The following is a 12,174-nucleotide window of genomic DNA, read 5'->3' on the forward strand; positions in this document are numbered from 1 at the left end:
TTTATTGGGCAACAGCTTCCCATGCTCACTCATTTATGAATAGTCTATAGCTGCTTTTGTGCTACAACCACAGAACTGAGTGGCTGTGACAGAGATCACACGGCCTGCAAAGCCTAAAACATTTACTATCAGACTCTTGACAGAAAATGTTTGGTGAGCCCTGATTTAGACCATTGAGTGTTAGAGTCCCACAAGGCCCACTCCTACTCCCTTTTCTCTCTCTCTCTCTCTCTCTCTCTCTCTCTGTACTCTAGATATGGCTTCAGATACCCATTGGCCCATAAGCAGTGATTGACAAATTTATAACTCCAATGCGGGTCTGTCCTCTGTACTCCAGACCTTTGTCTCCACTGCCTACTTGACACTTCTACTTGGAGGTCTCACAGATACCACCCAAGTGGTACATATCCAAAATGAATTAATGATCTTTCCCTTCAAATGGATGCTCTTGGATTGTTCCCTATCTTTACTGAATAGTTCTACAGTCCATCTACTTATCAAGCCAAAACATAATTGCCATCCTTCTCTCTCCTCCATATCTAGTCCATCACCAAGTCTTTGCAAGTTATGATCTCATGTTTCCAAAATCCATCTAATGAATTCCCCAAGGACTAAACTCTTTAACTAGATTTGATCTGGCTCCTACTTCCATTTCTGGCCTTATCTTACACAATGCACCCTCTTCCTCTCTGCTTTTAATCAACTGGCCTTATTTTAATTCCTCAAAACAGGCTTTTCTCTTCTTTGCCTTGGAGCATTTCATACATGTTCTCTTTTCCGGGATCATCCTTCCTCTCTGCAATATTTAGAGAAAATAATATTAGCTGCTGCAGCAAACTTAAAAAATCTCAATGATTTAGCACAATAAAAGTCTATTGCTTGCTTTTACAAAGTCCAGTGTGGATATTCTGGTTGGCGGATGGCTTTCCACCTTATCATTCAGAGACCCAGGTCCCTTTGAATCCTTCATTGAATCCGAAGCATTTGTTGGTTAGGTGGTTGGGTGAGGGGAAAGTGGTGAAGACATAGAGGATCCCACAGGTGGTTTTGAATGACCTATGCCTGGAAGTGGCATTTGTCACTTCCACCCATGCTGCATTGGCTGGAACTGAATCATATGACCATGCTTTGCTACTAGGGAGGCTAGGAGCTATAGTCTAGCTGTGCGCTCAGAAGATAGAGGAAATGGCTTTGGTACATACATAGCTGTCTCTGCCACACATTTCACCCCCCACTGCATTCACTGATTACCTCCTACCCATCCTTCAGATCTCAGAGACACATACTTCTCCTACCTCCCTAAGTCAAATCACCATAGACTTCATGTACCTTTATTTTGTGACACTTATCACAGTTATAAATCTACTCTCCTTTGGGTTATTGTCCCTTCAAGGCTTGCTTCCCAATAGGCAGTCTCTTAGAGGGTAGAAATCATGCTTGTTTTTCTCATTCCCACCTCAGAACTTGGCACATGGCAGGCATTCAGTAAATATTTGTTGATTGAATGAACAAAAATGAGAGAGAATGAATAATTGCCCGATGGAAATCGTGTGCTACCTAGTGGATTCCAGGGGAAGCCAAACTAAAGTCTACTACTTCTTCCAGCCTTTGGACCTTAGAGCCTTCTATGGGCCCTGCATCTGACCCAACACCTTCCATATGTCCAGGGGTCTGAAAGGCCACCGCCCCACTCCTGGACTCATAGGTGTCTCAGATAGTATTCATTGCTAATAGACACCCTCCCCAAAATAGTTCCCAGATGTTCCAGCCCCCCTGATTAACAAAGATCCTGTATTTTTTGCCCTTCCAGAGCTGGGTTGGCCAGCCATCCACCAATTGCAGGCTGGCTTTATGGGGTAGAGTGACTTCTGGACCATAGTCATGAGGTCTCCCTTACTGCCGGCTCTGCCTCTGTCCACCTGACCCCCTGTCCCCTATCCCTCCCCAGATCAGTGACCAGGACAAGACTCAGTGAAGGGGATTATCAGGAGTGCTGTTGACAGACCAACAGGGTGTGTAGAGTTTGAATTGAAGAAAGCGAAGTGTCAGACAAATTGTATCCTCACATCCAAGTCAGTGCCCCACCACACACTCAGACTCCTTGTGAGACAAGTGCTATACAAGTGTTTGTTATTATTTTGTCACCAACATCCCCAATACTTGCTGTAGGCTACATATACAGTGTGGAGAAGAGAGAGGAATTCTTAACTCTCAAACATGTAACAGTGATGGCGGAATTTCAGACAGGAAGAGCAGGGTTGTCCTGGGGGTTAGCAGGCAGGAATAAGGACTGTGCAGCAGTGAGCCCCAGCAGCAGCAGCCTCTCTCCCCACCCCACGCCCACCCCACCCCAATCCTAACAAGTATTATAGCCCTGCAAAGTGGGGCCTGGAAGCACCTGAGCAGAAGGAGTTCTCTCTGACAGTCTCTTCTGCATTTGTTGCAGATCACGAAGGAGGATGCTGTTCTGCCAGCAGCTCTCTTCCCGTCTCTCTGTGAGCTCGTCTTTCATAGCAACCCTCTGGTGGCCCATACACGAGGTATGATGCCTGTGAAACTGGCCCCACATACCCCAGTGCTGAGGGAACATTGTGTCCATACTCCCCGGCCCCCGCCACAGGTGCCAAGCCCTGGGCTCTTTTCTGCCTCCGGGGTGGAGGAGGTGCACAGTGCATCAGGGAGTGGAGAAAACAACAGACACTTCCACGCACCTCCTCTCCACCAGCTCATCCAGTCAGTAACCCTATCAGGCAGGCATTATTTTCCCCATTTTATACTGGAAGACACTGAGGTTCAGAGAGGTTTCCGATCTTGTCACTGTCACACGGCAAGAGGCAGAGCTGGGAAGGGAATATAGAATTATCTAGATCCTGCATGAGCTCGAAGGTCCGCCCTGCCCTGTGGAACCGATCTGTTATGACCTCGCTCTCTCTGCTTCCCGGCTGGGGAGGGGTGCAGGGCCCAGCTATAGTCCCTCCCCTCCCAGAGCACAGTGACTACAAGGGCAGGGGGAGGCGAGGGCTGTTACTCTAGCACTGGAGCCTGCTGGCCCAGATGTAGCAGCTGGAGGCATTTTAGAGTCCTTGGCCCTGGAGGACAGAGGGGGAGTTCTAATCCTTGCTCCACACTATCTTTGTTGCCTTGAGCAAATACATTAACCTCTTTGTGCCTCAGTTGCCTCACCTACCCAATGAAGATAATACAGGATTGATGTGAGTATTAAATACATTATACTGACACATGTAAAGCAGGATCAGCAGTGCCCAGCACATGATAAGCCCCCAGTAAACGGTGGCTAATAGTAATGTTGCCATTTTCCCATCATGGCACCAGGTGTCCCTCCACTGCTAAAAAGCTTCCTCCAGGAGCGACTGGGGATCCACTTAATTCGAAAGAAAATAGTAAAGGCTAAGCATCCACATATTTTGATGCCTCGGAAGGACACGCGGAAGGTAAGGTTTCCAAGCAGAGGACCCCAACCCCACAGGGAGCAGAGCCTATTTTAAGGTATGCAGACTAACCTGGAATAGAACTACTCAATCCCACAATGCTTGGAACCTTCATCAGGTTCAATATTGTCTTTTCCTTTCCTTGCCCTAGTAGATTCAGATATACCCAAGAGGAACAACCAAAGAGTCAGAATAGGGAAGAGCTTAGGGGGTCACTGAGACTGACCCGCTATTTTGCAGAAAAACTGAGGCCCAGAGAAGGAACTGTGGAGAACTAGGGAGAGACCAGCCTTGAAGTCAGAAAACCCAGGTATGAGCCTGGCTCCATCACTTTCCATAGCTGCCTGGCCTTGGGCAGGAGTTTCACCCCTCTGAGCTTCAGTTTCCTCAACTCTAAAACCTCTCAGAGCTGCTGAGAGGACTGGATGCAACAACAGATATGAAAATACACTATAAACTCCCAAACCAGTAACAAGGAAAGTTAAAATCATCAGTGGTAACCATGAATGTTAGCGCCAGGACTGGAATACAGGTCTCCTGCCTGAACCTTAATTAAGTGTTTCTGTATGTTGGGAGAAATCTGCTTCCTCCATAACTTTCCCAGCCAGTGGTCTTAGACTTGCTTTTTGGGATGCCATAAAGTAAACCAAATCCTTCATCTGAAAAATTCCAGATATTTCTATGAAACCCTCCTCCCTTCCTAAACTGAGCCCAGAAGTTAATTACAGTTATTCCCCTGACACTCCCTTTGCAGCCTACCTCCACCCAGCCAAGGTCTTGTCTTGAGCTCTTGGAAGACCAGAGCAAGCATTTAAAACCAAAAAAAAAGGGTCTCCATCATCTTCCCCCTTGTCTGTGACCTCCTCCAAGGATCCAACTATCTCCTTCCCATCAGCCAAGCGAGGAGGAGGCAGAAGCACAGTGAATCAGATATTGAGTACATACTTAGCTCGCCCCTTTACAGGACACCAGGCCCGGTACTCTGCTGAGCACTCACGCATGTACCCTCTCAATAGCCTCACAACTCTGCAAGATAGGCATTACACAGATGAGGAAACTGAGGCTCAGAGAGGTGAACTGACTTGTTAAAACTTAGTATTGAGGTTCAGGATGCCTCTCACTCCTCCTCCCCTTCAAAGTTCTGACCAATAAAGGAGAGACACAAACACTAGTAGCCAAAAGAGAAAGAAAGCATTGCTTTGTTAATCTGGGCAGACATCCTCTAACACCCAAGTAGGGAAGACCAGAGAATGTGGCTGAGGCCTGAAGTCAGACAGGGGACACATAACTACCTCAAGCTAGAACTTGGGGTGTTATGCTTACAGAAAAGGCACTGGATATGCAGAACAGACTCCTGGGCCTTTTACTCAATCAACTATATGGATAAAGGCTGCAGGCCCTCTCCTTATACTTAGGTATGGACAGAACAGAGGAAAATGGAAAACATGCCAGAATAGGCTTGGACTCACGTGGCATGTAACCAAGAGCTGCAGTTTGAGAATACAAATGGAAGATAAAACAGCCTGCTTTTGATGCCCAGTGACCCAGCCCACCAGTGAAATAGGGCCCAGTGATTATCAACCCCTGACCAATTAGATTATCCTTCTTCCCCTGGTAAGGGGCTGGAAGGTAGTAATAGGGTAGAGAAAGAGCAGAGCTCCCTCAGTCACTCCTCCATCTTGGAAGGAGGCACCAAGAGACAATCCCAGAACTGTGTGAAGGAGGGACACAAGTTGCTCCTTCCCCACCAGCTGGTAAGTGATGGCATTTGGTGTCTTGGTCAAAAGCATGGTGCCACCTGTTGCCCTATGCCTGGATTCTGAAAAACAGACTGAGTCCCTCAGATGACAAGTCTAAATACTGAGGCTATACATATTTTCCAAAAGGAGAGGTTTTCATAAATAGACACTTAACTTTATAAAACAGTCATCCTTCACGCTCCTTAGCGTGTTAGGTACCTTTGCACACATCATCTCATTTGAGAGATGCCTGCAATATAAGCAGGATAAGGATTAGTATTCCATTACATGAGGAAGAAATGGGAGCTCAAAGGGTTGGAACTCTTTTCCAGGCCATATTTTTCTAACCACAGTGCTTGGGCCCTTTCCACTATACTACACAGTAATGTAGACTAAATACCTTTGATAAAACATAAAAACCAACCCTCTATGTAAACTGGTGTAGGGAGGAAGAACTAAGCCCGGCTGAGAGAAATTGAACACATGGATGCCCAGCATAGCATCGGCCCTCCTGGAAGCTGAGGCAAAGAAGAAGGGAGAGGATAACTTCACAGGAAAGAAGTTATTTCATTGCCCTTAAACCCTGCTGCACCCCAGAAAAATGCAGGAGCACTTCCTACCCACCCCCCCCACAAGAGTCCCCCAGGAAAGTCAGGGGCTCTGTGGCAAACTGTGGTTCAAGGAGTGAGGTTACCAAAGGCCAGAGTGATATAACGAGGGATGCAGAATGAAGGCGGAGCCCAGGATCGGAATCACACAGTCCAGGCTGTGCTGCTGAATAACTCTGTGACCTTGAAAGAGTCATTTTGCCTCTCTGAGCCCTGGTTTCCCCATCTATGAAAAGAGAATAATTATTCAATGGGTAGTTTTGAGGTATAAATAAAGCATGGACAGGGTACATTATAGATGCCCCAAAGTGTGATTTCCCTTTCTTCCTCCTCCCTCCTTGAGTACTTACCTAGTGCTCTGGCCACTATGCCATGTGGCCTTAGGCTGGTGAGGTCCAGGAGGAGAGACTCCTGGTTAGGGAGCAAATCCAATCCAGCCCCTCTCCCATGACAGGTGAAAACCCAAATTCCGAAGGTGCTGAAGCAGCCTCTGATGCTCAGTTACCCATCCGTGACCAGGGTCAAGTATTCCTCAAGGGATGTGCTAGAGCCAGAAGCAAGGCTGACTGGCGAGCTGCCCACCGCTAAAAGCACTTCTCTGGATACTGAGATGCCCCTCGAGGGCCATGGACCGCCCCACCGCACCTTTGTGCCACTACCTCCCATCTGCTCTGACTCCACTGTGCACAGCGAAGAGACCATGTCCCACCCCAGCGACACTGCTGGCCGCCTTAGCCCGGAGCACATGTCAGATGAGGACATCAAGAGCACACAGTCCGTCTTCCTGACCCAGGTGCGTGGATCCACCAGCCCCTGCCCACTTCTTCCCAGCTCCTGCGGGTTCCTGGGCAGCCCTTAGCTGACTGGACTTCCATGGGCACCTAGGAGCCAGCACAAGGCATGTCTAGAAACCAGAGGACAGCCCACTGGCAGGCCCTGCACACCCTTTCTAGGAGATCCGCTGATCCAAGTGTGGGGGCACCCACAGGGACAAGTCATGGCACAGACAACATCTGGGATCTGACTGGGGTACAGTTCTAACCAGTCTCCCAGAAGGGTTTGCTGCTGCTGTCTTTGCCTATTTGCCATCTCTGGATCCTTGTAACACATGCGGATCAGATGCAGGTCCTGCCCTTCATTCTTATGGGGGAGATGGATAGGAAAAATACGTGGAATCAGTGCTGAGACCAAGAAAACCTAGGACATTGGAACCGAGGGAAGGGGGGATGCCCCTTCCCCACATCAGGAGGGCTTTTTGGAAGAGGTTCAGATGAGCTGCACATTTCAGGCTGAGTAGGAGTTAGCAAGGTGAAGATGTGGGAAAGCAGGGCATTCAGGGTAGTGTATACAGCATGAACCGGGGAAGGAAATTAAAATAGTTTGTGCTGGAATCACAAATGGTTCAGTGTCAGTGGAGCAGAGAGTGATGTGTAGAAAAAGGGAAATACAAGGCTGGAGGAGCTGACAAGGATTCTTTGAACTTTATTATTGTGCCATTCTCCTAACTTATCTTCCTGCCTCCATGCTTGCCCCTCCAATCTGCCCACTGCCAGATCTTTCCCAAGATGTGCATCTATCCATACATTTGTTTCTCTCTATCCACCCCATCTCTTTATTCCATGAATGATTTATAGTGACGTAAAATATAAATTCAGACAGTATAAAACTGAACTATAAATCTTTTTTGAACAAAACAGTATAAACAAATAAGCATTTAAAAAAAACAATTGAGAGTTTGATAAAAGGAAAATATGGACCGGAAAGGAAATATGGACAGAAATTAAGGGTAATTCTGTCACTCAAATATGCACATCAGGCACTGTTCTCATAATAGAAGTGCATTGCCAAACTGCAATTCTGAGCTTCCTAGCAGCCAAAGCAGTACAATCAATTATGAGTCACCATGTCACTAGCAAAAAAAATCTTGTTTTACTTCTTTTTCTTGAATAGCTACCCAAGCTAGAACTTCCGGTACAATGTTGAATAGAAACGGTAAGAGCAGACAGTTTTGTCAGGTTCCTGATTTTAGGGGGAAGGTTTTCAGTCTTCCACCATTAAGTATGATGTTAGTTGTGGGTTTTTCATATATGCCTTTTATCGGGTTTGGTAAGTTTCCTTCTAGTCCTAGTTTTTAAGTGTTTTATCATGAAATGATGTTTGATTTTGTCTATTGAGAAGATCATGTGATTTTCCCTTTTTTTTTTTATTGATAATGGTGTATTTGATTTTCAGATGTGAAACCAACTTTGTACCCCTGGAATAAATCTCATTTGGTCTTGATGTATGATGCTTTTTATAAGTTGCTGGATTCAGTTTACCAGTATTTTGTTGAAGGTTTCTGTAGTTTTCCTTTCTTGTGATGTCTTTCCCTGGTTTTGGTATCAGAGTAATACTAACCTCATAGAATACTTCCCTCATAGAGAGAGAGGTGTTCCCTCCTCTTCTAAATTTTAGAAGTTTGTGAAGAATTGGTTTTAATACTTATTTAAATGTATAGTAGAATTAACCAGTGAGCCCTCTGGTCCTGGGCTTTTCTCTGTGTGTAGTTTCAAATTTTCTAATTCAATCTCTTTACATGTTATAGGTCTGTTAAGATTTTCTATTCCTTCTTGAGTCAGCCAAGTTTTATTAAAAGACCTAACTACATCCCCACATAAAATACAGATTTCATAAGGATATATCTTATAAAACCATTAGGATAGGCTAAAAATGTAAACTCTGACAAGTTTATGCAACTCCTTTAAACTCCTCCCTGGTTTGCCCTTCATTCTCAGTGAGGACAAAGAAAATGCAAAAAAAAAAAAAACCTCTCAGCTTGGCATTAATGGTATTTACTTATTCAAGCCCTGCTTGTTGCCGTAGCTGTCTATCTCATCATGTTGCACCAATTTTTAGTTCCCCAAAATGCACTTGCTGTGACTTGCCTCTGTACCTTTGCCTATGCTGTTCCATGCCTGCAACATCACCCTTCCTTATCATTTGCAGTCCATTCCACCCAACTCCCCATCACTGTCTGAGGACAGCTCTCCTAGTTCTTCAATACTAGGTTCAGGCTAAGGCATCACTTCCTCCAGGAGGTTTCCTGGTTCCTCAGACTGGGTTAATGGCTTCCTCTGGGTCACCAAGGCCCTTGGGTTTCAGCATTTATCAAGGTATGTGGTCATTGTCTATTTTCATATCTGCCTCCTCCCAGCCTAGTCTGTAAACTAATGAGAGCCATTAAATAACCTCAGGGCTCAGCATGTGGCAGTCACTGGCACAGAGCTGGTGCGTGGAAGTGTTAATGGAATGAATTAATGTGTTTTTCCTCCTGGGCACAGGTGAGTGGGTTGCCTTCCTCCATTATGCAGAGGGATGATTCAGAGGTGAAGGAGAAAGAGCAAAGGAACCCACCAACAACTCCTAGAGAGGTGAAAAGGACTCGGAGAAAGCTCCCATCTGCCTCCATCCCTAGCAAGTACCATGGCTATGAGGAGCTGCTGACAACTAAGCCTGACCCGGACTTCATTGAGCCGAAGGGTATGTGAGAAGGCAGGCTCCAGGCAAGGGGCCTTCTCCACAGCCCAGAGCAAGTCAGGGCCAAGCCAAGGCTGGAGCCAAGCCTTTTTTCCCTAGGCAGGATGCTCTCCGTCCTGATGTCTGTCAAAGGGTGCCTCTTGGGGTTTCCTGTCTTGAAGCCCTACATGTTGGGACCTCTCTCCTGGCCTGGGCTTGCACTGGCTTTTGGGGAGACAGCTTATTCAGAATTTCCAGCAAGTCTGGACCCAGCTGCTCTGATTGGAAAGGTCTCTCCTTGAGAAGGGTTTGAGGAACAAACACCCAGATGGGCCACATTCCTGAGATCCTTCCCAGTCAAGTCCCAAACTGAACATTAAAATCCTCTCTGTTTGCTTTGAGACAAGGGAGACAGCTCCTCTCTGAGCCCTTATTTCAAACTGATGAACTGTATCTTGTGCTACCAAAGGGTCAGGCACTCAGCTGGGCTTTCTTTCCCTGTGATGTAACCCTGGAGGTTAATGGGGTCACATAAGAGTTAGCCCCTTTCCCCAGTCCAGTGCTAATTTGCCACTAGGATCTGTGCTCAGAGGGGCCAAGTATTCACTAAATGAGGACGGAACTTCAGGCACTGCTCCAGATCAGGAAGAGCTCTGGCAGCAGTGTTTTCTTCTTGGGCCTCTCAAATCCTTTTACCCAGGGCTACTATGACTGGGAATAAGAAAATTAGATCCAGGAGGACAAGGGGGCAGTGCCCTGAATCACTCTTGCCTGTCTGCCCTAGGAATCCAGAAGAATGCACAGGCCCTGCAGCACATGCTGAAGCACCCGCTCCTGTACCGCTCCTCCAAGCCCAGGATGGACACTTTTCAGAAACCTTACATCCCCAAGGAGAAACGGGTAAACATCCACCTCATTGAGCATGCAAACAGCCCCTCAGGAGCCCCACGGGTACAGATGTGGTCGTCATCTCGGGACCCTCTAAGGGCCATGTTTTTCCACTGCCCCCAAGTGCTTTCCCGCCTGTTGCTGTGACTGAATGAGGTGTGACTGACCCTGCATTGCCTTCTGTCAGGCCCAGAGAATCCCTATTCCATCCCCGCGGAAGACTCGAGCCCAGCTGCTGGATGACATCCTCATTCGCATGCGGGACCCCCGGAACATTACAGAGGCTCCACTAGGTATGGCTCTGGCCCCTAAGAAGCCCCCAGGACAGGCGATTCAGTAGCTTACTCCTCTTTGCTGCTGTAAGGTTAAGTCCCCGTGTGGAGAGGAGGAAGGTCCGTAGAAAGCATCTGCCTCATCCCTTTCCATATGCAGATGGAGAAGCTGAGGCCCAATGTGAGGCAGGGATTTATCTTAAGTCACATAGTGTGTTAAGGACAAGAACCGTGACTTGAAATACAATCAGGAGGGCCCATCAATGATTCCCCACTGCTCCAAGCTGAAGAGGCTCTTTTCAGTCCCCTTAGCATCCTCCTCCCACCTGATCCCCTTTCAGGTGGGCTCTGGAACCCGCCCTCGACGCTTCGTGCAGGGTGGGACCGCGGGCGAGCTCGGTGCCCCCTCGTGGAAGCGGCGGGCACCCACGCGGGGTCTCTTCCTGCAGGCCCGGTGCTGCGCCGGCGGGCGGAGCAGCGGCTGGTGAACCAGAAGCAGTACCTGCAGGCCAAGCGGCTGCTGAAGGAGTTCCGGGCGCGCTACCGGCGGCTGGTGCGCGGCTCCATGCAGGCAGTGTTCGCGCCGCCGCCGCCCGCGTCCTGCCCGGCGCTGAGCGAGGGCCAGCCTAAGTTCGGCCGCTTCCTGGAGTACATGGACGAGTTCTGCCCAGAGCCCACGACCAGTGACTCGAAAGGCTAGGGCAGCGCCATGAGTCGTGCGCGCGCGGCCCGCCCTGCGCCCCGTCCTTCCCCAGGGCTTCGCGCCCCCAATTGCGCCTCGGGGCCGGCTGAGCCCCATGGGGACCTGGGAGCTCGGCTCTGGCCCTCTTGCTAGCGGCGGGAGGGCGGGAGAGCGAGGAGCTGACTTGTCAGGACCTCTCCTCTCCTGTCTGGGCAGGACCCGGCGTCTGGCCGAGCAACAATAAAGAGTGAGTGCATAGAGCAAAGTAGCCACTCGTTTTTACTTGGAACCCGGACCACGGCAATGGCCCCGTTGTCACATTAGAAAAGTTCCCGAGCTGATGTGAGCATCCCATCACATCAAGTTTCCTACGGAAACTTGCCTTAGTCACGGGATGCGTGCTAGGACAGAACACGGGGCTAATAGAACTGAGCCACAGCAGAAATTGCCCCCACACAATAAAGGTAGAGGGACGTTCAAATCCAGACCCCAGAAACTTTTTTTTCTTTTTTCTTTTTTTTTTGCTGGGCAACTTTTTCCATTGGGAGGGGGTGTGGCTTGGGAATTCCCTCCTCATCAAATGGCCATGGCTACAAAGGTGGGGCAAGCAGAGGAGCGCTTACGTGGAGTTTCCCCAAATTCTCTTACCAGGACATAAACTGAAAATCCATATGCAGATAAGTTGGCATGCAGCACTAAAATGGAGCCTACAAGTTTAACTTGGGCTCACAGTAAGTAAACCAGTTCTGGCCAAGGGTTGTCCCCTTCTTGGAGAATATCTAGCCCAGACGGTCTACAGAGGGTCTAGAGGTCACTGGGGCTGGATTTGAGGGATGTGCATTTGGGGTTAGAGGCCAGGTGTAACCTAGTCACAACTAATGTCTCAAGACTCCTCTTTTGGGGATGTCTACAATTCAGATCTGGGTGGCAGGCCTGCAGTTTCCAGAATTAGGGAAGCAGTAGCACAAGGATCAAGGACCGTCAGCAAGGTACAGACTGCTACAACCTAAGTGGCAATTAGGGTGGTCATAGAAATGTCTT

General features: G+C 48.3%; 1 protein-coding gene across 3 annotated transcripts in view; it reads left to right on the forward strand.

Annotated features, from left to right (window-relative positions):
* Positions 1 to 11,414, forward strand: part of XRRA1 (X-ray radiation resistance associated 1) — a 118,716-nt gene extending 107,302 nt beyond the window's left edge. For all 3 annotated transcript variants that reach the window (XM_077113573.1, XM_077113574.1, XM_077113575.1), the window contains 7 exons: positions 2,447 to 2,540; positions 3,334 to 3,452; positions 6,251 to 6,589; positions 9,117 to 9,315; positions 10,076 to 10,191; positions 10,367 to 10,472; positions 10,901 to 11,414. In XM_077113573.1, the coding sequence (XP_076969688.1) occupies positions 2,447 to 2,540; positions 3,334 to 3,452; positions 6,251 to 6,589; positions 9,117 to 9,315; positions 10,076 to 10,191; positions 10,367 to 10,472; positions 10,901 to 11,151 (1,224 nt within the window). In that variant the 3' untranslated portion in view covers positions 11,152 to 11,414. The remainder of the gene's footprint in view (positions 1 to 2,446; positions 2,541 to 3,333; positions 3,453 to 6,250; positions 6,590 to 9,116; positions 9,316 to 10,075; positions 10,192 to 10,366; positions 10,473 to 10,900) is intronic.
* The last annotated feature ends 760 nt before the right edge of the window (positions 11,415 to 12,174 follow it).

The sequence above is a fragment of the Tamandua tetradactyla genome, chromosome 8 (genome assembly GCF_023851605.1).
Source record: "Tamandua tetradactyla isolate mTamTet1 chromosome 8, mTamTet1.pri, whole genome shotgun sequence".
Taxonomy (NCBI): domain Eukaryota; kingdom Metazoa; phylum Chordata; class Mammalia; order Pilosa; family Myrmecophagidae; genus Tamandua; species Tamandua tetradactyla.